The sequence below is a fragment of the Pecten maximus genome, chromosome 18 (genome assembly GCF_902652985.1).
Source record: "Pecten maximus chromosome 18, xPecMax1.1, whole genome shotgun sequence".
Classification (NCBI taxonomy): domain Eukaryota; kingdom Metazoa; phylum Mollusca; class Bivalvia; order Pectinida; family Pectinidae; genus Pecten; species Pecten maximus.
This window is the reverse complement of record NC_047032.1, coordinates 5,192,592-5,214,476: the sequence shown is the minus strand read 5'-3', so window position 1 is coordinate 5,214,476 and position 21,885 is coordinate 5,192,592. Positions and strand designations below refer to the sequence as shown.

The 21,885-nt window shown below is 36.3% G+C and overlaps 2 protein-coding genes across 2 annotated transcripts; one reads left to right on the top strand and one right to left on the bottom strand.

Annotated features, from left to right (window-relative positions):
- Window positions 1-7,151: 7,151 nt before the first annotated feature.
- Window positions 7,152-8,094, bottom strand: LOC117316976. Its single transcript, XM_033871755.1, has one exon. The coding sequence runs from the start codon at window positions 8,092-8,094 to the stop codon at window positions 7,390-7,392; it is 705 nt and encodes a 234-aa protein (XP_033727646.1). The 3' UTR covers window positions 7,152-7,389.
- Window positions 8,095-8,685: 591 nt separating this feature from the next.
- LOC117316683 (mitochondrial inner membrane protease subunit 1-like) lies at window positions 8,686-15,272 on the top strand. The gene is made up of 6 exons (XM_033871390.1): window positions 8,686-8,818; window positions 10,417-10,611; window positions 11,086-11,174; window positions 11,529-11,637; window positions 12,654-12,764; window positions 15,024-15,272. Exons 2-6 carry the CDS (start codon window positions 10,507-10,509, stop codon window positions 15,066-15,068), a joined length of 459 nt encoding a protein of 152 aa, XP_033727281.1. The 5' UTR covers window positions 8,686-8,818; window positions 10,417-10,506; the 3' UTR covers window positions 15,069-15,272.
- Window positions 15,273-21,885: the final 6,613 nt, after the last annotated feature.

Below are 21,885 nucleotides of genomic sequence, written 5' to 3'. Positions count from 1 at the left end.
TCTTATATATTCCCTAAAGCGTCCAACCAGGAAAGCGCCCGGCCGACTGGGACTATAATATAGTGAAACTACTATACCGGACTTTATTTCCGGACTGGTATAAATATATATATGTTAATTTGATCGTTCCAGTAAATTGTATATGAAACTACCCATATGGAGTTGTACACTATCAGGAAAAACTGAATTAAAGGTTTTTAATATGATCGAAACTTTTTGTCATAAAAATCATTTCATGTATTGAGATACACGTATACCATCTACACATGTATCGTGTAACAGCACATACTGATTATACTTTTTTTTTTTTTTTATAATTTTTTTATTTTCAAAAGCATTTGATAATAAAGACATATACATGTTATATCCACTCACATGCAAGTAAACAATTCATTCCATTATCATTCCCATCCTTCATCAAAATCATCATCTTTCTCGTTAATCGTCTATTATTTGTTTTATATTAACTAGAGCATATCATCATCATCATTATTCATCATCATCACATTCAACATTTTCACAATAATCATCATCATCATCATCATCATCATCATCACATTCAACATTTTCACAATCATCATCATCATCATCATCATCATCATCATCATCATGAGTTCTATCATCATCATCATCATCATCATCATCATCATCATTTTCATCAATCATAATCATTCATAATAATTATCATAATTATTGTCTCATCATCATCATCATGATCATCATCATGAACTCCATCATCATCATCATCATCATCATCATCATCATCATCATTATCATCAATCATAATCATTCATCATAATCATTCATAATAATTATCATAATTATTGTCTCATCATCATCATTATCATTATCATCAATCATAATCATTCATAATAATTATCATAATTATTGTCTCATCATCATCATCATCATCATAATCATCACAATCCTTCATCCTAATCATCATTACTATCATAATCATTTTCTCATCCTTGTCATCATCAACATCATCACAAGTTCTCATGTCATGATAAAATAATAAAAACAAAAAATCAAAAACAAACAGACATATGATGTTTGTGGTGTAAGGAACATATGGACAGCCATGAGTATTTCTGCAAAGCAGATAAACATGTATAACTTCCACACACAACCACACATATCCACACCCACCCTCCCACACAACCTAAACACTCATAACTCATCCACCTCACAAACACATAACACGCACATACACCCTCACCACATAGACAGTACAACCAGACACACATACAATAAACATTAAAGGGAAAGAGACATATATCTAATATATCCATTCAAATAAAGTGATCAACTTACAGAGAGAGAGAGAGAGAGAGAGAGAGAGAGAGAGATAAGCCACATTTACTTATACAAGGTATATTCTGTAAGTGTTAGATGAATAACAAAAAACTAGGAAACCTAAATAAACAATTAAAGCCAAATGTGGAGACTTGGGGTTAGCTGTGTACATATAGTAGGGAAAACAAAATTTAGTGTCGGATAAGCTACATTTCCAGGATAGGTTTCCATTTTCTCCAATTAATTTCAAACTTCCTTCTCATGTAGATGTTTTTCCTATAGTTGATAAAGCTTTGAATAATGAAGTGGTCTTTAATAACATTAATAAGTGCATTGAGGCTCAAGGACTTGTGAAGACATCTAGTTTTATATATATAGTGTTTAATAAGAATTAAAATTTCATTATCAACAGAACTTGCTTGAGCAGTTAATAGACCAAAAAGAAAGGATTCCTTATTTATCAACACAGGAATTAAAAGAATGTCACAAAGAGTTTCAAGTCCCTGTAGTAGTTTCTGAACTTCTTGACATTCCCATAAACAATGGATAATAGTTTCTCTCTCCATATTACACAAAGAACATAATGGACTAGGATATAAATTTATCTTGAAAAGAAAAGTATTTGTTACTAAAATATGGTGTAAAATTCGACTCTGAAACCACTGTAACTTGGAATTTTTTGTGAAAGTAAATGGGATTCTAAATATTTTTTGCCATTTCTCAATATCTAACTCATCATTAAACTCTTCATTCCATTTTTTCACTCCAGTAGGTGTTGATGCTGGTGTAATAAGGTAATTATAAAAATCTTTACACCCTTTTTTACTCTTATAGAATATTTCAATGAGAAGAGGTCTGAAAGGTTGGGATGGTTTTTCTATCTGAAAATCATATTTCCTAAGAAAACGCTTAGCTGCTGAGACTAATCCTTGGTACTGCAAGAAATTTGTATTAATTTGAAAATTATGCAGAAATTCATGAAATGAGTAAAAGGTCAGATTATTAGAATTTTTAATAAGGTCATTTACTGTATGAACAGATGCCTGAAACCAGTTTGGATAAAAAACAAAGTTATTTCCTACTTGTATATCAGTATTGTACCAAAGTGGAGTTTTTAGGATTGAAACTTGAGTAACTTCCCTCATCGAATTAGAATTATTCAACCTAATCCAGCCTTTAAAAACATCCTTCCAAAATTTATTTTTGCAGTTAGCTCGACACAGAGAAATATATTCCCTACCACAACTTTGTAACTTTTTTTTATTTATAACCAGATCTAACAGTAAATTCCATTTTCCTGATGAATGGAGTATTCTTCTTGCCCAACCTAGCTTAAGAGCATCTATAAAAGAATGCAAGTCTACCATTTTCAATCCCCCATCTATATAATTTTGAATTACTACATCTTTCTTAATTTTATGAGATTTACCATTCCACAAAAAGTCAAATAATAAGATGTTAAGTTTAGTAATACATTTTTCAGGTGGGTTAGGTAAGGTAATGAACAGGTAATTAAACTGAGAAATTAGTAGAGACTTAATAATACTAATTCTACCAATTGGAGTCAAGCTCCGCCTACTCCATAAGTTAATAAGAGATTTAAGTTTCACAATTTTTTTATCAAAATTCATTTTGGGGATCTCATTTAAATCAACAGCGAAATCTATTCCTAAGAGAGTAAATTTTTCCATTCCCCATATTAGCTTCAGTTCTGGCAAGAAAGTTTCCTGACTATACTTTCTACTACCTATCCAGATAACCTGTGTTTTGTTAGTATTAATATTTAGCCCGGAAATGTTTGCAAAACTGTTAAGTTCATAAATTGATTCTTTAAGGGACCTCTCGGAGCCATCTAGAATTAAGCCTGTGTCATCAGCACATTGAACATTAAGAATATCTACATTTTGAAGTTGTATCCCTTTAATATCTCTATTGTTTCTTATTCTTGCCGCTAGGACTTCAACGCAGAGGATAAAAATGTATGGAGCAATAGGGTCTCCTTGGCGACAACCACGTTCTATATTTATAGGTGCTGAAATGTTACCACCTTGATTAACTGAAGAAAACACATTATTATGCAAGATTTTTATCCAATTTCTAATATTTAACCCAAAATTAAAAAATTCAAATACCTTGTTTATAAAATCCCAAGAAACAGAATCAAATGCCTTTTCAAAATCTATCGTAAGTAACATACCAGGAATATTTAACTCTTCTGCATAGTGCATTACATCATAAACTGTGCGAATGTTTTCCCCAATATAACGCCCTGATAAGAATCCTGTCTGGTCTTCACTGATAAGTTTTTCTAACACTGTTCTTATCCTATGAGAAATAATTCCTGAAGCTATTTTATATGTGATGTTCAAAAGTGAAATTGCTCTCCAGTTTTTAGCCCACCATCATCAGAATGGTGGGCTGTTCAAATCGCCCTGCGTCCGTGGTCCGTCGTCCGTCCGTCCGTCCGTCCCTCCGTCCGTAAACAATTCTTGTTATCGCTATTTCTGAGAAAGTACTGAAGGGATCTTTCTCAAATTTCATATGAAGGTTCCCCTTGGTGCCTAGTTGTGCATATTGCATTTTGAGACCAATCGGAAAACAACATGGCCGACAGGCAGCCATCTTGGATTTTGACAATTGAAGTTTGTTATCGCTATTTCTGAGAAAGTACTGAAGGAATCTTTCTCAAATTTCATATGTAGGTTCCCCTTGGTGCCTAGTTATGCATATTGCGATTTCAGACCAATCAGAAAACAAAATGGCCGACAGGCAGCCATCTTGGATTTTGACGATTGAAGTTTGTTATCGCTATTTCTGAGAAAGTACTGAAGAGATCTTTCTCAAATTTCATATGAAGGTTCCCCTTGGTGCCTAGTTATGCATATTGCATTTTGAGACCAATCGGATAACAACATGGCCGACAGGCAGCCATCTTGGATTTTGACAATTGAAGTTTGTTATCGCTATTTCTGAGAAAGTACTGAAGGGATCTTTCTCAAATTTCATATGAAGGTTCCCCTTGGTGCCTAGTTATGCATATTGCGTTTTGAGACAAATCGGATAACAAAATGGCCGACAGGCAGCCATCTTGGATTTTGACAATTGAAGTTTGTTATCGCTATTTCTGAGAAAGTACTGAAGGGATCTTTCTCAAATTTCATATGTAGGTTCCCCTTGGTGCCTAGTTATGCATATTGCGATTTGAGACCAATCGGAAAACAACATGGCCGACAGGCAGCCATCTTGGATTTTGACAATTGAAGTTTGTTATCACTATTTCTGAGAAAGTACTGAAGGAATCTTTCTCAAATTTCATATGTAGGTTCCCCTTGGTGCCTAGTTATGCATATTGCGATTTGAGACCAATCGGAAAACAACATGGCCGACAGGCAGCCATCTTGGATTTTGACAATTGAAGTTTGTTATCACTATTTCTGAGAAAGTACTGAAGGGATCTTTCTCAAATTTCATATGTAGGTTTCCCTTGGTGCCTAGTTATGCATATTGCTTTTTGAGACCAATCCGAAAACAACATGGCCGACAGGCAGCCATCTTGGATTTTGACAATTGAAGTTTGTTATCGCTATTTCTGAGAATGTACTGAATGGATCTTTCTGAAATTTCATATGTAGGTTTCCCTTGGTGCCTAGTTATGCATATTGCGTTTTGAGACCAATCAGAAAACAACATGGCCGACAGGCAGCCATCTTGGATTTTGACAATTGAAGTTTGTTATCGCTATTTCTGAGAAAGTACTGAAGGAATCTTTCTCAAATTTCATATGTAGGTTCCCCTTGGTGCCTGGTTATGCATATTGCGATTTGAGACCAATCAGAAAACAAAATGGCCGACAGGCAGCCATCTTGGATTTTGACGATTGAAGTTTGTTATCGCTATTTCTGAGAAAGTACTGAAGGAATCTTTCTCAAATTTCATATGTAGGTTCCCCTTGGTGCCTAGTTATGCATATTGCGATTTGAGACCAATCAGAAAACAAAATGGCCGACAGGCAGCCATCTTGGATTTTGACGATTGAAGTTTGTTATCGCTATTTCTGAGAAAGTACTGAAGGGATCTTTCTCAAATTTCATATGAAGGTTCCCCTTGGTGCCTAGTTATGCATATTGCGTTTTGAGACAAATCGGATAACAAAATGGCCGACAGGCAGCCATCTTGGATTTTGACAATTGAAGTTTGTTATCGCTATTTCTGAGAAAGTACTGAAGGGATCTTTCTTAAATTTCATATGTAGGTTCCCCTTGGGGCTTGTTATGCATATTGCGATTTGAGACCAATCGGAAAACAACATGGCCGACAGGCAGCCATCTTGGATTTTGACAATTGAAGTTTGTTATCACTATTTCTGAAAAAGTACTGAATGGATCTTTCTGAAATTTCATATGTAGGTTTCCCTTGGTGCCTAGTTATGCATATTGCTTTTTGAGACCAATCCGAAAACAACATGGCTGACAGGCAGCCATCTTGGATTTTGACAATTGAAGTTTGTTATCGCTATTTCTGAGAATGTACTGAATGGATCTTTCTGAAATTTCATATGTAGGTTTCCCTTGGTGCCTAGTTATGCATATTGCGTTTTGAGACCAATCAGAAAACAACATGGCCGACAGGCAGCCATCTTGGATTTTGACAATGGAAGTTTGTTATCGCTATTTCTGAGAAAGTACTGAATGGATCTTTCTCAAATTTCATATGGAGGTTCCCCTTGGTGCGTCGTTATGCTAATTGCATTTTGAGATCAATTGGAAAACAATATGGCCGACAGACCGCCATCTTGGATTTTGACAATTGAAGTTTGTTATCTCTATTTCTCAAAGTACTGAATGGATCTTTCTCAAATTTCATAAGTAGGTTCCCCTTAGTCCCTTGTATTGCATTTTTGGACCAGTCTGTCCTGAAAACAACCTAGCAAACAAACAGCCATTATCGTTAAATCTCAAATTTCTCATGGAGGGATGTCTCAATTTGCACAGATTAGTAAAATGAAGGGAAAAGTAGAGAAAAGATCAATCTGACATGGAACCTATGAAGATCATTCAATGGTGGGCGCCAAGATCCCTCTGGGATCTCTTGTTTAGAAAATGACGTGGCTTATCTCCCTTTGGAATACATGTAATTATGCCTTGTCTTTGAGTAATTGAAAACTGACCTACCGAAAAGCTATAATTAATTGAACGAACAACAAATTCACCTAAGTCTTTCCAAAAAGATTTAAAAAATTCAGCCGTAAAACCATCAGACCCTGGGCTCTTATTATTTTTCATATTTTTCAAAACCTGGCCAGCTTCTTTTAAAGATATTTTACCTTCTAGACAGTTTGAATCAAAATCACTTAACTTTGGAACATCACAACCTTGAAGATGGACATCTAAGTCAACATTATCTACATCCCTAAATCTATATAAATTTTCATAAAATATTCGCACTTCCTCTAAGATATCTTCCTGTTTTGTAATTATAATGTTATCATCTCTATGAACTTTTGGAATAATTTTAGAGGTAAAATTCCTATTTTCAAGGTTAAAAAAATATGAAGTTGGTTTCTCCCCCTCCTCAATCCACCTTGCTCTAGATCTAATCATACTACCTTTTATCTTCCCTAGACGAATAGACTCCAACTCTTTTTTCTTATTGTCTAATTCATCCTGGTCTGCATTATTATTAGCTTCTAAAATTTCTATTGTTTTCTTAAGATCTTCTTCTCTAAGATTCTGCTGTTTTATCCTATAAGATACATAAGAGATAGATTTTCCTCTAATTTCCATGAGCAAAGTCTCTAAAAATAACTGGTCATTGATAAAAAATTGAATGTCACTATTGGGAATAAGATTATACTCTTCATTTAGTAGCAAAGAGTCACTCACCTTGACATAGAATCCTTATATTCCACACATAACACAGACACAAACACTCCTAATAAACTGATAAATAAGCACATTTAACACACAAACGATAATATGTGTATAAAACGAAAACAGTATTGAGAGACAAGGAAAAACGTTCACATTGCAGTAAATCGGTAACCAAAGACATTAGTCCCCGGTAAAGTCCTGTACCGATTTCTCATATGGATTACGCGTCATATTTGGTTCTTCTAAAGTGTTCGTCCTTCATGAGGAATTCATCATTCAATGGCATATCGTAGGAAAGTCTGCGCTTTCTACCGTCCTTTAAAATCACGAAGAGTTTGCCGTCAATGCTGTAGGAGTTTTTCACACTGTTAAGTCTATACGCTTCTTTCAGTCGGTCTTGGTTAAACTTAGTTAAATCCTCGAAAATGGTAATGCCTGATCCTTTCAACATTCTCTTTTCTTTCATTATCTCGTGCTTTTTTGTCCTATGGGTGAATTTAACGATCACATTTCTGTTTTTTCCATTGACGAATTTTCCTAGTCTATGTGTGACATCGATATCTTCACCACGAAGTCCAACATTCAGTTTTGTGTTCACAAGTTTCACCACTTTCTCCTTACACTCTTCTACAGTCTCTTTTTCTGAAGTATCCTTTAAGCCGAAAATCCTGATGGAATTTTTCCTTCCATGCTGTTCTAAGTCATTGAACCTTTCACACATACGTTTCTGAGAGTCTTGTAGTTCCAAACAGGCATTTTCTAGATTTCCTACATGTTCTCTAAGATTTTCATTCTCTTTCTCCAAATCATAGATCCGACCCTCAAATGTATCAATGAGTTCTCGGTTTTCTCTTTTAATGTCCTCTTTCAATTTGTGGAATTTCTGTTCCATGCTGTCAGTGATACGTTGAACTTTCTTATCCATATCTGCTAGTTCGTTGATTTATTTCACCAGCAGTATTACATTATAACCACCAGCATTAAAACTATGCCGTTTATCTTTTTTAAAGATATTTCTTGTTTAAAGATATTTCTTGTTTATCTCTGGTTTTTAATCCGGGCTTACTCAGTCCAAGGGAGGTAATTTGATTTTGTACATGGATCATATAGACTGTGTTAACATTTTATCTGTATACACTCCCGTACATACAATGTATCACTCTCTGCCTTTCTTCAAACTTCACTTCGGCTCAAATAAACGTCCACAAGGCTGTATCCAAATACAGGTGTTGTGTTTTGTGTGTTGGGGGGGGGGGGTTGGGTTAAGATATGGTAGGAATATGATAGACTGTACGTTTTGGAGAGGTGTGAAGGAGGGAGGAGGGGTGAGATTAATTTACAGCCATATTAATTTAGCCATCTATTTATTGGAATTTCATTAAAAAAATAAATAAATAAATAAATACAACTAAAAAAAGAAAGTTGACCACCCTAGTACAATTTTCCTACGACTAATTACTTCACATCAAACATGTCTTCCATATGCGGAATCTTTGTCCGGAATCCTATCCGTCACTTACGTATGATACTGAACGTCCGGTCAAGCTCGTACCGGCGACAGGAAAAGTAGTGTCAAGGGCAGTGGGTTTTGTCGTCCTCCAAGGCTCAAGATGTAAAGTGACAACTTTTCGGGCTTCTACACCCTGCAGGTGATATATCGAACATATGTTTCACGTTACATTGTAATGTATTCAACTGTTCAGTAGTTATATCACACATGACATGTTATGTGTTTGTGTACACAGACATGATACATCGGCATGTAACGTAACGGTGATTGTTGGGGCTTGTGTAATATACTATTATTTCTATCAGTAGTGGCCTACTTGATTCTAAAACCTGATAGATATCAAGTGTGGACGTACATTGTGTATCAGGAAAGCGAGCAGTAAGTGTGTCTCCACCGGAGCTCGAGGATAGGGGCATGTTAAAAAAATAGCCAAAAATACCTTCATATAAAATAAAGTCTTAAAATATATACATTGTAGGTATTTCTGGCTATTGTTTAATGTAAGGAAGGCTATACATGCCCTTGTGCATCGAGTCTGGGCCACTCGTGGCTCACTTAGAAATTCCCGTTAGCCCGAAGCTTGGAAAGAAAGTGAATGTATCACTTTGTACACATTTACGATATTATTTAAAAGATATGCATGCATGTACAAGCCTATAGAGTCTATATACTGTACCAAAGTTATGTATAAAAAGCTAAAAATGTCTATTGACTTTTGAATACTAGATTTTAAGTGATTTATATTTATATGTTTTGTGTCTGGTACCTGGTTATCCACAATATATGTTCTGGGTTATATATAGGGTCTACTAAGTAATAACGACGGTATGATCCAATATCGGTACTGGATCCTAACAAACAAACGTTCGTTGGATGCCTATTACTAGAAATAGATAATTGTCAAGTAGTAATAACGACAGTACAGACAAGTAAATTGTCAATTTTTTAGGCAATTTGCCCCTTTATCAAGACACAGGTAAATTACATACGATCAAAGATACCATGTATCGTTGACAATGTATTTTAACTAAGGGTGCATGTGTAGTGGAACTGGACTGGGTCGATCATCAACAACCAGGTAGCTCAATCGGTAGAGTATCCTGCTAGTGTTCGGAGGTCTCGGGTTCGAAGGAATAACTTGTCTTGATTTTGCGAGACCTCTTTGTACATTACGATTGAATGCATCCTATATAAAACATCAAAATTTTAGATTTTGCATGTTATGTTTCTTTGAAAATTCTCCTCATTTCCTTATTATGAATAACTTTATTTTCAAACATTTTTTTAAATTTTGGAATGTCTGAAATCACTATTTTTGGAAGTTTTAAAAGCCAAAAAATTTCTCAAAAAATGAAAAACTCATGATCAGTACAGTAAAATTTTCAGGAAAATAGATCTTAATGTTGAGAGTTGAATAAACTTTATTTATTTTATAACAATTGTGAAACAAGTTATATCAACTTATATTAATCACACTTGTTGTCCCGGATGGATACGTGCGAGAGGTCTTACTCTCGGAGGAAACCAGAGTACCCGGGGAAACCCCATGTGGTCGGGCAGGTGACCCCGTAACTTTTCATGTCAGATCAGGGAATCATGAGTTGAACATGTGGAGAAAATCATTATTGCCTAATTCACTTACATGTAAAATGTTTTGAAAAATAAATATGAAAGTTTTTCTAGTAGATGTACATACACAATGTTTTTAAATAATGTTTTTGTACATGCATATTTCAGATTCCTACAGGAGCTACCATCAAAAGACAATAGTGATGTGTACCAGTTAACTGATTAAATCTAAGACAATGGATAACTGATGGACAGAAAATGAAATCATTGAATTGGGCCAAGATTGGAAGAAGAATGTTCAATTTTGTTAAATTGGGTTGTATTGTGCACTGCACAACAGAATATATAGGAACAGTGGCTGTGGTAAGTAAAGTCGGTTTGTAGGAGAATTGAACATGTTGATTTTAAGGATATGAGTATATGATATTATGGTGATTATACCCTCCTCTCCATGTTGACTTGTATAAAAACTGTAATATATTTTATTCTTCTGATTGATAAAAAGTTATGTTTTTCCTTTTCTGTTTAGCTCACCTGGTATGAGGTCAAAGTGTTACCCTGCATGCATTCTATGATACTGTTTGGTGTTGCTTCAACATTGTACAAGATTTTTGGACAGAAAAAAACACTCATTAAGTCCCTCATCCATTTTGTCTCTAGCTGTGATCATCCCCTCTTCAAAATTTTCCCCTTTTATGTTTTCATGTATTTTTCACAAGTATATATTTTTCCTGATTTTATTCTCTAGATCTTCGAAAACCCCTTGTCAACAGTGACCTTTCAGTCTATAATGCTCCCATAAGTACCGTATTTAACAATCTTGTCCTTGTCTTCTAGTGTTCTGGGATCTCAATGCAGCCTACAATATATTCTGGAGATGTCATCTTGGGTGATAGGTTAAGCATTGCACAACGCAAGTTAGAAAAGTGAGTATGTTTAGTGTAGATTGAATGCAAGTCTGGTGGTTTGATAAGTCTAACCATTTAATTAATTTGTAACTTATAGAATGGCTAGAAAAACAATTTATCAGTTGAGGTAAAAATAGTACACCAAATCTTATCTGTGAAAAATATTCTCCTCACAGTCCTGCAATGAACTTAGGAAAGCCACCTTTTACTGGATATTTAATCAGTCTACTGTTAAGCTAAAGGAAAGTTCTCACCTGCATGAGTAAGTAGGAGGTTAGGGGTTGAAGTCTTTATTCTGCAGGATTCTGAACAGGTTAGAGAGATACAGCCCCATTGAACCTCTTGTATATATATCTATTTTGTGTATTTCAGTGGTGAGATTGTGCTGTGCAAGTCAACCGAGGATCCTTTCATGTACGTCTGTAAACGTGTAATAGCCATGGAGGGTGAGAGAGTATACAACAAAGGTAGATACACAAAGGTAAGGGTGAGAGAGTATACAACAAAGGTAGATACACAAAGGTAAGGGTGAGAGAGTATACAACAAAGGTAAGGGTGAGAGAGTATACAACAAAGGTAAGGGTGAGAGAGTATACATCAAAGGTAGATACATAAAGGTAAGGGTGAGAGAGTATACAACAAAGGTAGATACATAAAGGTAAGGGTGAGAGAGTATACAACAAAGGTAAGGGTGAGAGAGTATACAACAAAGGTAAGGGTGAGAGAGTATACAACAAAGGTAGATACACAAAGGTAAGGGTGAGAGAGTATACAACAAAGGTAGATACACAAAGGTAAGGGTGAGAGAGTATACAACAAAGGTAAGGGTGAGAGAGTATACAACAAAGGTAGATACACAAAGGTAAGGGTGAGAGAGTATACAACAAAGGTAAGGGTGATAGAGTATACAACAAAGGTAAGGGTGATAGAGTATACAACAAAGGTAAGGGTGATAGAGTATACAACAAAGGTAAGGGTGAGAGAGTATACAACAAAGGTAGATACACAAAGGTAAGGGTGAGAGAGTATACAACAAAGGTAAGGGTGAGAGAGTATACAACAAAGGTAGATACACAAAGGTAAGTAAACACAGGACTTCCTTTACTTACATCACACTGAAGGTTTAGTGAGTGCATGAAAATGCTATTGTGACAACAGCTCTCTGTCCCTCTGTAGTCCATTGATCATGTCCTTTCGTGAAGGAGACTCGCCGCACTGGCCCCTGTCTCTAATTTTGATCTGTTAGAGATATGTATCAAGTTTTCAAACAAAGGGAGGATGAGCTAAGCAGTGTTGTAATTCAGTTATTAAGTTGTTGTTTTTTTCAAAACCATTCTCTTTCTGTACTTACTGTTATGAAGTGTTTTCAACCAATGTTCTGGACAATTTTGTGGACAAAGAGATGGGACCTATAGCTGGACAGAGGATCTGATTTCTTCATATTATTTGAGGAGTTATATTATATATTTGATACGGATAAATCATCTCATGTTTCAGGTTCCAAAGGGCCATTTGTGGATTGAAGGAGACAACAAATCAAAGTCCCACGACTCGCGTAACTTTGGCCCTGTACCGTATGCCTTAGTGTATACCAAAGCATTTTACAGGGTAGGTAGTTTTATCTACCCCACTTACTATGCAGAGTGTTCTCAGTTGTAATATTTGGGGATGTACACTTTGTACTGGTCTTCATTAGATCTTTTCTTGCTAATTTATCTTTTTTCTTCAATATTCATAATTATGATTTATAAAGGCAATTATAAGTTTTAAGGCTTTTGAGGAAACTAGAACTTTTCTAAAAGTAATTTAGTACTGGTAATGGTGCAGAATAGCATCAAAATGTACAATGATAGCAAATATCTCTGCTTAAAAATTAAAAAAAGTTGCGATGTTGATGGGATTGAATCCCAGAAGTGGGGTATTAAATGGGGAAGCTACTCTCAACATAGAAAAAAGAAGCCAAAGAAAATCAGTATGACAGGCACTTACACATGTATCTAATTCTGGGAATTTAACGACTATCAAAATTGCAAAAAGTATAAATTATAAAATTAACCAGTGTCAGTTGTCTGTACAAGTTACCTCCCTTGTTCTGGTATGAGCATCAGCATATGTCTAAAGTCTGAAAGATCAAATAAAAGTTGCAAGGGGTTACAGACAAAGTGGAAAATGTTGAGACTTACTTTACAACTATGGGGCTAATTGATTGGACAATGGTATTGCTAAAAAAAAATTAACCAGTTTACAATAGAATAGAACACTTCTTGGTAGCATAGAAATAACCTTTGACCTGTTGGTATGAAGGGCTATATTAATATCTAAAAGAATGACATGGGTAACCTTTGTAATATTCTTCGAAAAATGTTCAAATTTTGCAGTTATTTGGAAAAAAGCCATTCAACTTTGTATCAATTTAACCTTGAGCATACCGTATATCGGGGTTTTTTAGTGAGTGTCTAATTTTCGCTATTTTCGCGACCAGACTCGGTCGCGAATTATAAAATATCGCTAAATTGATCACATTTTACAGTAAGAGTTAGCTCCCCTGTATGGTGTTGTCATGAACCGATCACCTGTGTAATTGACCGTGACTCGACTGAACTGTATTCAATAAAGATGTACTCACAGTTGATCATATTTTTGTCCTTGTATAGATCTATTTGAAATCATAACGAGAGAGGCATTGCCAAGTGAAACATGGCCATGCTACGATTTGTAACCTTTACACGGAAGGACAAAGAAAGTCCGGTCAGGGACAGACCTGAGTTTGCTGAAGCAAACAAACTGTACTTGAACTGTTCTTCTTCGTGTTTGTTGTATATGAAACATATGTACGCTAAAATTTGAATTACAGGTGGTGAAAACGCTAAAAATGAAATACTTTGAAGGTCACAAATGAGTGGTTTGCTAGCAGGTATATTATATGAATATAGAGCCTGCTTGTCTCCCATGCTAATGGGTTTTTTTCATTTTAAGAGGAGAAAATGTTATGTTTTAAATTACAAAGCTGTTATATATAGTTCAAGATAATTAATCTAGAAATGTTTGATGTCACACTAAATTAATATTTAGTTCTTTTGAATCCCCTCATCTAAAAGATTAGATTCAGAATTTTTAATCTTTGTTGAAAATCTAATCTGCTCTGCAATTTAAAAAAAATATTGAATAGCCTAACATCTCACATATGTGTGTTTTTTTTTTACTTACATCACTATGGATTTTAATTGTGGTCATGTGCCTGATGACCTAGAAATATAAATCAACACACACATCTATATATATAATTCGTCAAGTAGTAATAACAACAGTACAGACAAGTAAATTGTAGAATTTGCGAGGCAATCTGCCCCTTAATCAAGACACAGGTAAATTGCATACGATCACATATAGACATAGAACATGGAACAGTTACACAAATATAGTGGGTAATAACAACAACAAATATCATTCTGTTGTGAAAACGATCCCCCTCGGCAAATAATTAATTCGACGAGGGCTTATTAAAATTAATTAGAAAATATCTTAGGTGGTGTACAGATGATAAAAGTATATAAATAGATAAATAAATAGATAAAAAATGTAACTAAAGGTTCAACAAAATAACATCCGGTAAATATATATATACATGTATCCCTAAATATATGTAAATGCTGTTCATAGTTTATTAAACAGAACATAAAATAGCATTGACTTTTTTCTTTCTTATATCATGAAAGAAACTTTATTTTTCTTTCTGAAGTCACAATACCACTAAAAATGATAAATAAATGACAGTTTGAGAATATAATTTTTAAGACCTACAAATAAATTTGGTGTAGCTGAAATGTAGGAATACCTTAATGGCACACACTTCTCTTTTATTTTTAGGTTTGGCCTCCAAATAAAGTTGGTTTTCTGCCTAAAAATTCCTGATACACCCTATCTACTGTGACCAAATCAAACTACCTCCCATGAAAATGGATGTCATGTGACCAGAATCATGAAAGACTCCTCTTGGTCCAACACATACCAGAGCAATTAACAAGAAGTCAACATGGACAGAAAAATAAACCCAGTCATGTGAGGTTGTGAATGTCTGAACAGTCGTTTTTCTTTAAATGTGATCTGTTTGTTGTGGAAAAAAAGGCTGATGTTGAGAAATCATGTAAGTCCTTGATATGTGACATCTAAGGCTGGTGTAATGAGCCTTGAAATATTTTTCCGATTGGTGACAATCAGCATTATGAGATATAGAGTTTTCAGATGATCAACACGCTATGACATTATGGTTCAATGTAGTAGCATTGACCTTATACAATATGTACTACATAGGTCTTCCTGAAGGGTACATTATGAGTATTGTGATGTAACCGGGGGTTTCTAGATGGTTTATAAATCATTTTGGATGACAGAAACCAGATCTTCTGATCTTGTTTATTTTAATAATGTTAGAAAAAGTAATAATGGTAAGATAAAGTAATGTTTTCACATATCTTCACTGGCCAAATTCGCCATGACATGAACAAGATGGTTCCAACTTCGCCATGACATGAACAAGATGGTTCCAACTTCGCCATGACATGAACAAGATGGTTCCAACTTCGCCATGACATGAACAAGATGGTTCCAACTTCGCCATGACATGAACAAGATGGTTCCAACTTCGCCATGACATGAACAAGATGGTTCCAACTTCGCCATGACATGAACAAGATGGTTCCAACTTCGCCATGACATGAACAAGATGGTTCCAACTTCGCCATGACATGAACAAGATGGTTCCAACTTCGCCATGACATGAACAAGATGGTTCCAACTTCGCCATGACATGAACAAGATGGTTCCAACTTCGCCATGACATGAACAAGATGGTTCCAACTTCGCCATGACATGAACAAGATGGTTCCAACTTCGCCATGACATGAACAAGATGGTTCCAACTTCGCCATGACATGAACAAGATGGTTCCAACTTCGCCATGACATGAACAAGATGGTTCATTAGACACTTACAATTCTCATTAGTTATGTTTCTGAAATCAGCATTATTATTTTACTTACACTGGATATTAATGTGTGCATGCTTGTGTCCATGGGTATTTTAGTGTCGCACATCAACTAAATTTTATTGTATTTTGCTTTCATTTCATTATATTTTGAAAATAAAAAAAAAAATGGCTAATAATGGTCTTTATTGTACTCTGTTCAATAATTTCAATGTTCAATAATTTCAATATTAGTCGCTGATCACAATCTCTCTCCTGACTCTCACGCTATCTCGAGGCCCTGACTCTCAAGATCTCACGAGGTCCTGACGCTCACAATTTCACGAGGTCCTGACGCTCACGATATCTCGAGGCCCTGACTCTCACGATATCTCGAGGCCCTGACTCTCACAATATCTCGAGGCCCTGACTCACGATATCTCGAGGCCCTGACTATCACGATATCTAGAGGCCCTGACTCTCACGATATCTCGAGGCCCTGACTCACGATATCTCGAGGCCCTGACTATCACGATATCTCGAGGCCCTGACTCTCACGATATCTCGAGGCCCTGACTCTCACAATATCTCGAGGCCCTGACTCTCACAATATCTCGAGGCCCTGACTCTCACGATATCTCGAGGCCCTGACTCTCACAATATCTCGAGGCCCTGACTCACGATATCTCGAGGCCCTGACTATCACGATATCTAGAGGCCCTGACTCACGATATCTCGAGGCCCTGACTCACGATATCTCGAGGCCCTGACTCTCACAATATCTCGAGGCCCTGACTCTCACGATATCTCGAGGCCCTGACTCTCACAATATCTAGAGGCCCTGACTCTCACGATATCTCGAGGCCCTGACTCACGATATCTCGTGGCCCTGACTTTCACGAAATCTCGAGGCCCTGACGCTCACGATATCTTGAAGTCCTGATTCTCTCGATATCTCGAGGCCCTGACTCTCACAATATCTCGAGGCCCTGACTCTCACGATATCTCGAGGCCCTGACTCACGATATCTCGAGGCCCTGACTCTCACAATATCTAGAGGCCCTGACTCTCATGATATCTTGAGGCCCTGACTCTCACAATATCTCGAGGCCCTGACTCTCACGAATATCTAGAGGCCCTGACTCTCACGATATCTCGAGGCCCTGATCTCTCGAATATCTCGAGGCCCTGACTCTCACGATATCTCGAGGCCCTGACTATCACGATATCTAGAGGCCCTGACTCACGATATCTCGAGGCCCTGACTCACGATATCTAGAGGCCCTGACTCTCATGATATCTCGAGGCCCTGACTCTCACGATATCTCGAGGCCCTGACTATCACGATATCTCGAGGCCCTGACTCTCACGATATCTCGAGGCCCTGACTCTCACAATATCTCGAGGCCCTGACTCTCACAATATCTAGAGGCCCTGACTATCACGATATCTCGAGGCCCTGACTCACGATATCTCGTGGCCCTGACTTTCACGAAATCTCGAGGCCCTGACGCTCACGATATCTTGAAGTCCTGATTCTCACGATATCTCGAGGTCCTGACGCTCACTATATCTCAAGGTCCTAACTCACGATATCTCGAGGCCCTGACTCTCACGACATCTCGAGGTTCTGACTCACGGTATCTCAAGGTCCTGACTCACGATATGTCGAGGCCCTGACTCTCACAACATCTCGAAGTCCTGACTCAAAATATCTCGAGGTCCCGACTCTCACGATATCTCGAGGTCCTGACTCTCACGATATCTCGAGGTCCTGACTGACGATATCTCGAGGCCATGACTCTCAATATATCTCGAGGTCCTGACTCACGATATCTCGAGGCCCTGACTCTCACTATATCTCGTGGTCCTGAATCTCACGATCTCACGAGGTCCTGACGCTCACGATATATCGAGGTCCTGACCCACGATATCTCGAGGTTCTGACTCATTACATCTCGAGGTCCTGACTTACGATATATCGGGGCCCTGACGCTCACAATCTCTCAAGGTCCGGTCGCTCATGTGTCTCTAGGTACTGACGCTCACAATCATTAATCTGTCTAGATCAAGAGAGCGCCAGGACAGTGGGTTACTGAAGATGGTTAATCTAAAAAAAAAAAAACCAAATTTGCAGATAAAAAAACATTATAGTAATAAACCTCTGTTTGTACTCAAATGCTTGGTAACTGTGACTACGTTGTTTTGTTGTCGGTAGAAACCCGATGTATTGAACATGGACACAAATAATTACATGTACAGTATACGTAGACCAGCTTTACATACAATATAAATTGATTCCATTGACCACGAATTCGAAAATTTTGGTGCAGAATTCAAACCGATTAACATGTTACAATAGCAGAAATATTAGATGTGGGGATATTAAGCGATTTGGCCACGATGACAGATAAATTAGGACTTGATTCTTTTCAAAGATGTTTTCTGCACGGTTATCGATCCTACAAGATGCATATGGCGACACAATGATAATTGTTGATTGGGTTTCTTATCTATCTAAATATACTTCAGACAGGTGACTTTATCGAATGATCATCGAGAAAACACAAATATAATTAGTTATCACTTTAAAACTTCGACATGATACAGTGCTGCAGTCTACAACAACTTTCGTCAAGAATGTCGTAATATCTACACAATAAGTTTGAAGGTCGATTTAATTCAGAAACTATTAATGCAGCAGTCGCTTAAAACCGAGATACAACATGTCTAAATTGTAAAACAGACAAAAATCACTGAGAGATACAACATGTCTAAATTGTAAAATAGACAAAAGTCACTGAGAGATACAACATGTCTAAATTGTAAAACAGACAAAAATCACTGAGAGATACAACATGTCTAAATTGTAAAATAGACAAAAATCACTGAGATATACAACATGTCTAAATTGAGTTGTAAAACAGACAAAAATCACTGAGAGATACAACATGTCTAAATTGTGTAAAATAGACAAAAATCACTGAGATATACAACATGTCTAAATTGTAAAACAGACAAAAATCACTGAGAGATACAACATGTCTAAATTGTAAAATAGACAAAAGTCACTGAGAGATACAACATGTCTAAATTGTAAAATAGACAAAAGTCACGGAGAGATACAACATGTCTAAATTGTAAAATAGACAAAAGTCACCGAGATATACAATATGTCTAAATTGAGTTGTAAAGCAGACAAAAATCACTGAGAGATACAACATGTCTAAATTGTAAAATAGACAAAAATCACTGAGAGATACAACATGTCTAAATTGTAAAATAGACAAAAATCACTGAGAGATACAACATGTCTAAATTGTAAAATAGACAAAAGTCACTGAGAGATACAACATGTCTAAATTGTAAAATAGACAAAAATCACTGAGAGATACAACATGTCTAAATTGTAAAACAGACAAAAATCACTGAGAGATACAATATGTCTAAATCGAGTTGTAAAACAGACAAAAATCACTTTCAAAAACATCACCAGAAGATTGTTCCGCATCATACAACCAATAATGGACACACATTTGTTTGGTTCAACGATTTGTAATTAACTTGTCGAGTTTCTTTAAAACATTAAGTAGAATACATAGTCAGTAAAGGAGCCATAACAGATATTTGTTACATGCATCATCAGTCACCCAGTAAAACTATCGTGACTTCATTTATAAACAATAGGATAATATCGATGTCTTAGCTAAACCGTAATTATAACTCTAAATCGATACCATGAGGCCAAGGTACAGAAGAGAAAATAGGAATACAGGACCAAGACGAGGCTTTAGCGCAGCATAAAGGTGTTCTGTATTATTGATGATACCAGCACTGGAAATCTTAGTCGAATTCAAAATGACAACGGAACCAAGAGACATTTAGTCAGCTATTGAACATATACAGCTTCATATCGCACATGAGAGTTGAATGTTTGCAACCACATAGTCATATAAACAGGGAAAAGTTGTTAAAATCACTCTTAACTTTTATGTTATCATTCGACGGAAATCATGAAATTGGAAACCACTCCTTACATATATAAAGTACACACGTATAAACACAAATGATTACCAACTTATATACCACTATATTACAGCAATATAGCCGCCTACAGGTGGTTAACAAAATAGTATCATCTTATATACCACTATATTACAGCAATATAGCCGCCTACAGGTGGTTAACAAAATATTATCAACTTATACACCACTATATTACAGCAAAAGGGCCGCCTACAGGTGGTTAACAAAATATTATCAACTTATATACCACTATATTACAGCAATATAGCCGCCTACAGGTGGTTAACAAAATATTACCAACTTATATACCACTATATTACAGCAATATGGCCGCCTACAGGTGGTTAACAAACTATTATCATCTTATATACCACTATATTACAGCAATATGGCCGCCTACAGGTGGTTAACAAAATAGTATCATCTTATATACCACTATATTACAGCAATATAGCCGCCTACAGGTGGTTAACAAAATATTATCAACTTATATACCACTATATTACAGCAATATAGCCGCCTACAGGTGGTTAACAAAATATTACCAACTTATATACCACTATATTACAGCAATATGGCCGCCTACAGGTGGTTAACAAACTATTATCATCTTATATACCACTATATTACAGCAATATGGCCGCCTACAGGTGGTTAACAAAATAGTATCATCTTTTATACCACTATATTACAGCAATATAGCCTCCTACAGGTGGTTAACAAAATAGTATCATCTTATATACCACTATATTACAGCGATATAGCCGCCTACAGGTGGTTAACAAAATAGTATCATCTTATATTACAGCAATATAGCCGCCTACAGGTGGTTAACAAAATATGATCAACTTATATACCACTATATTACAGCGATATAGCCGCTTACAGGTGGTTAACAAAATATTACCATCTTATATACCACTATATTACAGCAATATGGCCGCCTACAGGTGGTTAACAAAATAGTATCATCTTATATTATATGATTGGTATGTATCACTCATTGGTCTTCATAAGATCCCCCCCCCCCCCCCTTTTTTTTTTATAAATAAATATGCATGTAAATCATATAATAAAGGAAATGCAGACTTTAGTTTCGGGCAATGCATGGGTTTACGGACCTGCCCTGAACTATATCCCCCTCGGTCTTCGGCCTCGGGAAATATTGTCCAGGTCAGGTTCGTAAAACCATGGATTGCCCTCAACCAAAGTCTGTATTTGTATGATATACCGTTACTATTATACAACAATGCAGTCGTTTACAGGTGGTTGACAAAATATCATCTGATATAGCTCTATATTACAGCAATACGTCGTCTATAGGTGGTTGACAGAACATTATAATCTTATATATCACAGCATTACAGTCGTCTACAGGTGGTCAGCAAAATATTATCATCTTATAAACCGCTATATCACAAAAATACAGTCGTCTACAGGTTGTTCACACAATATCATTATCTTATTTGCCGCGGTATCAGCAATACAGCTTTCTAACGTTCACAAAGTTTTAACAGTGGTAGGTAGATATAAGCCATTGTATCCCCAAACTACACAGGACGTAGTCGGGGATACCATTCTGTACTAACAGCTTACACACCTATCATTTCTCTATTACATCGTTATTTACAGCAGAGTTAACTGACAAAAAGCGAAATGATCTTGTTAAAGGATGGATACGACAAGTGCCCGTTCATGGACTCGATATAACGACCCTTCGATCACCACCAAAGGCCTTACA